Source organism: Nothobranchius furzeri, chromosome 6 (genome assembly GCF_043380555.1).
Source record: "Nothobranchius furzeri strain GRZ-AD chromosome 6, NfurGRZ-RIMD1, whole genome shotgun sequence".
In the NCBI taxonomy this organism is placed as follows: domain Eukaryota; kingdom Metazoa; phylum Chordata; class Actinopteri; order Cyprinodontiformes; family Nothobranchiidae; genus Nothobranchius; species Nothobranchius furzeri.
This window is the reverse complement of record NC_091746.1, coordinates 62,783,301-62,787,931: the sequence shown is the minus strand read 5'-3', so window position 1 is coordinate 62,787,931 and position 4,631 is coordinate 62,783,301. Positions and strand designations below refer to the sequence as shown.

At 44.7% G+C, this 4,631-nt stretch overlaps 1 protein-coding gene across 1 annotated transcript in view; it reads left to right on the top strand.

Annotated features, from left to right (window-relative positions):
* Nucleotides 1-460: 460 nt before the first annotated feature.
* Nucleotides 461-4,631, top strand: part of LOC107374803 (zinc finger SWIM domain-containing protein 6) — a 91,400-nt gene continuing 87,229 nt past the window's right edge. Inside the window, exon 1 of the mRNA XM_070552422.1 lies at nt 461-1,257. Coding sequence (XP_070408523.1) covers nt 828-1,257 — 430 coding nt within the window. The 5' untranslated portion in view covers nt 461-827. The remainder of the gene's footprint in view (nt 1,258-4,631) is intronic.

The window sequence follows — 4,631 nt, the reverse complement described above, 5'->3', positions numbered from 1 at the left end:
CTGGGGTCAATTAAATAATAAAACATTTTCACATTTTACCAGTCAAAATAAAAAAACTACATCAATGAAAATTTAGGTAAGCATATGTTGCTAAAATTAATTGAGTAAATCTAGCCTTGATGGACAATACAAAATAATTCACAGTAATTTATTACCATGACTGTTTTATTATAAATGCAAATGTCAGTTATAAATAATTTTTAACAAAATAGTTTAAGATGTCTTTTTAGAAACATTTGACATTGACATCGAAGTTAATGTTGGCTTATAATGTTAACTGTTTCCTCCTTTGTTTTTCTCTGGCAGCATTGGGATTCCATACAATCTGTTTTCTTGAAACCATCCACATTCCAGTGGACCGTGAATGTCACAGGGGCGGTGCTGCGTTCACTGCCCCCTCCCCCTAAAACCACGAGGCTCGACTGTTGACAGGCCAGTAACCGCCCCTAGACACCCCACATTCATTCCGCTCGCTGCCAGACAAAGCCTTTTCTCTCCCCTTACCGGTAAAAACCACCGTCTGGAAGATGCTCGACAGACACGACAGCTAACCGTTGTTGGATTTAGGTTCGACCAGGATTAGGTCCGTGCGGGAATTTCGCCTTCCAGTCGGGCTTCCGCTCGGGGCCAGCCGAGCGAACAAACCCCGCCTTCCTTTAATTTGTCAACAAAGGGGTTTGACAAGCTTTAGAAGCCCTGCCCCCATGTTCCCTTAAAAGGGCAATTTGGCCATACACGGCCAACAATCGAGCCGCGACTACCCTGTTCTTCTTCCCATCCCGTTCATATGGTGCGTTGACTTCCTCCGTCGCTGATAAAGCGGAGCTATGATGGCGGAGCGCGTACAGCAGCCCCCAGCCAAGCGACTCTGCTGTAGACCGGGCTTCGGAGCAACATGCAGACAAGGCCAGCGGGCCGCGGGGGCACCGTGCGGCGGCTCGGCTGCCACCCAGGGCGGATCGAGCCGAACCCTGAGCCCGGAGTCCCTGCTGGACATTGCGGCGAGGAGAGTCGCGGAAAAGTGGCCGTTTCAGCGGGTGGAGGAGCGCTTCGAGAGGATCCCGGAGCCCGTCCAGAGGCGGATCGTGTACTGGTCTTTCCCGAGGAGCGAACGGGAGATCTGCATGTACTCGTCGTTCAACACCGGCGGGGAGGAGATCGGAAGTAGCGGGGAGAGCGGCGACGAGACGCGGCTGCCGTTCCGACGGGGCATCGCTCTGCTGGAGAGCGGCTGCGTGGACAACGTACTGCAAGTCGGTGAGTGATGAGACGGGACCGGGCTGTACCGAACCGAACATCCCAGACCATCATATTACCGGTGACCCAACACCAGCACATAAAGTGACAACAAAGGGAGACAGACGCGCGGAGGCGCTACAATGGGGCTTTAAATCTGTTGTGCGCGTGAATGAGGATGTATGACTGGGGCATTTAAATCCTGTTTAGTCTGGGGCCCGTGGGGGAAATGAGAACTCTCAAAATAAGTTGCTCCTAAAAATTTCTCAGTAATCAGAACTTGCAGATAAAGTTGAACAGCATCAGAACATTTTTGTGACTTTGAAGTAAATCCCAACAATGACTGGTTTTAGTTTAAAACGTGACAACGTGATGAAGCACACGTTTCCAACCCACATACCCGCTAAATCACTTTTTAAAACAATTGCACACAACAGTTGAGTAATAGGGGAAGTGCTGAGGGTGGGTCTCAACTGACACACATTACATTTGAATGAGTCGTTCTGCGTGGCACAGCTGATGTGCTGTTCACTGATAATTAAAAATGCACTGTGGCTTTGTCAGCAGGCCTGGAGTTTGATCAGGGGACACGCCAGGCTGCAGAGGAACCGATACACACCAGCAAACTGCTGAACTGGGGAGAAGTCGGACAGGCCTGTTGTAAATTTAGATCTTAGGGAAGTGCCTGGAATGTTTATAGTGCTGAAGTAGGAGGCTTCTCGGTCCTAAATGGGAAAAGGAGAACAATCCCTCGAGGTTATCACATGTCGGCTTGTTCGTGGTGTTTGGAACAGGAACAGACCCCTCTGAACTTGACAACTTGTGTCCACCAACAGACACGAGTCAATACTTCATGTGCTGTTTCCTTTCTGATTTTAATGAGCCAGGGCACGTATCTATTGCAGTGATTCTTCCGTTGTGAGTTTGGTACTTTGTTCCCATTTTCATGTTCATTTCTGCCTTTTCAGGCTTCCTGTCGTTTCCAAAAAGGAAGCAAACAAAAGTGCTCTTTCATTCTCTTGTTAAGTAGAAGAGATTTGGATAAAAGGAGCGTTTTGGCCTCAGCTATTCTTACACATGGGCCACGATTCACACCGGTCCGCTGCCAGCCGGCATGGGCCTTTGTGTGTGATGCAGTGGCTCACGCTAATGGAGACCGTCCTCAGCTTACAGCCATTATCTTGACTCTGTCAGCCTGGAGGATTTGATTGTGTTGCAGTCTGTCACCTGTGAGCTGACCGGGCTCAGGACACCTTCTCACAGAGGGCTGTAATCCCATTACTCTGCCTGCTTAATTTGAATAGTAATGTAATCTAAATGCTTGGATTTCTCTTCCCACCCCTCAGAAGCAGGAGCCTCCTGTGTGCTTTGTATAGTTGTGAATAATCAACACACCCATTATATCGCTATAGGTGGAATGTGTGAGTAGGAAAATAAACAAAACTGGGCTTGATCCGCCTTTTCCTCCGAGGAATAACAGTAGTCCTCACACTCGCAGGGAGTGTTTCTGGGATGATTGCTCTCCAACCTGGAATTTGCTGGAAAAATAGAGCCAAGAAGTGATAAATAAAAGATGTAATCTCCCCACGTGTGGGCTGCGCCGGAGGAGGGAGGTGTTCTCACAGCGGACCTTGAGGAAATGAACTGGCACACATGTGCTGCAGGCCCGCGCCCTCCACAACAAACCCACACTGTTAATGAGTGCAGCGATACGGCTAGTCATGTTGTTTTTTTAAGAGCCAACAATGCAGCTTCTGAAATAGAGACCAATGCCTTTTTAATTCTCTGATTAAACCCATCATGTGGTTCATGTTTACGTTATTGAGGTGGGAGCAGGAAGGGCGCTCTGGTTGATCTAACAAAAGTTTTTAGGTCTGAATTTTAAAGCATGTGGCAGAAAGAAATGCTACTAATCACTCTCTCTCTTTCTTTACATTTTTTAATCACGATTGTCTATTTTTCCTCATTTCAAAAATATTTTTAACCATTTTCTAACTTCTTTTTATATTTTTACATTTTTTGTTTATGTGAAGGGCCTCGTGATTTTTATCTTGAGAGGCGCTATAGAAATGGTATTTTCTTCTTCTTTCTGTTAGGGCTGCACGATGTAGGAAAATATTCAAATGAAGATTTTTTTCCAATCCTGTGATTTATGTTGCGATAATGAAAAACAGGAATTGACAGAATAGCATTTTGACGCATTCTTCTTCTAGGTGAAGTATGTATTTTTATACAACATGACACAATCAACACAGTTTTGTCAAACCACAGTTTTTTCATGTCATTGACAGAACAGCACTATCAAGAATAAAAGCTTTCTTTTTACATCAAGGATTCAACTGGTTTCTTTAAAGAGCAAGTCACCCCCTACCAGAGTATTACTCCACTCCCACTTCCTGTTTGAAAAATGCTGTTGCCTAGCAGACCGAGAGGGTGGAGCTGCTAACAAAAACACACACAGGCTCACAACATTGTGACATCATATGGTACCAGCTAACGTTCTAAGGTACCTCTTAGCCAATAGCGATGGTAGATTTAAATTCAAATGCAGTGCAGAGTTTTTACCTGACAACAACACAACACTGACGGTTTTAGGCAGAAAATTTAAATTTTAACTAAAATGCACTAAAGTGCAAAACTATTGACTACACGTGTCTGCAGCACGATTAGACACGCATTTATATAGTTTATCAGAAAAAAAGTATATTTGGGGGTGACTTGCGCTTTAAAGAGCAAGTCACCCCTACCAGAGTTTTACTCCACTCCCACTTCTTGTTTGAAAAATGCAACAAATGCTGTTGCCTGGCTGACCGAGGGGGCGGAGCCGCTAACAAATACACACACAGGCTCACAATGACATTGTGACCCATAATGTACCAGTTACCGTCATAGTATACCTCTTAGCTAATAGCGATGGCAGATTTAAATTCAAATGTATTGCAGAGTTTTTACCTGAAGACGGCACAACACTGACAGTTTTAGGCAGAATATTTAAATTTGAACTAAAGTGCCAAAATGTTGTCTACAGCACGATTAGACACTGATTTATATAGTTTATCAGCAAGAAAAAGTTGATCTGGGGTGACTTGCTCTTTAAATAAAATAGTTAGTCCACATAAAGTCTTACGTTAACATCCCAACATAAAACACAGCTGAAAACCTTCAAAATTTCATTCAGATGCACAATTTTAAAGTAACAGTGAGCTATTTCCTGCTCCACCGCCCTACTGGTTGAAAGTGGAATTACAGCAGTCGTAAATGACCCTGATGTAGCTGGCGCTAACAACGAGTTAACACTAACACGAGCAACTAGCCCTAAAATAAACATGTCATATTCAAGTATTCAGTAAAGCTTGAAGATGAAGATGCGTGTAACATCAGAGCAGCAGGTGTCC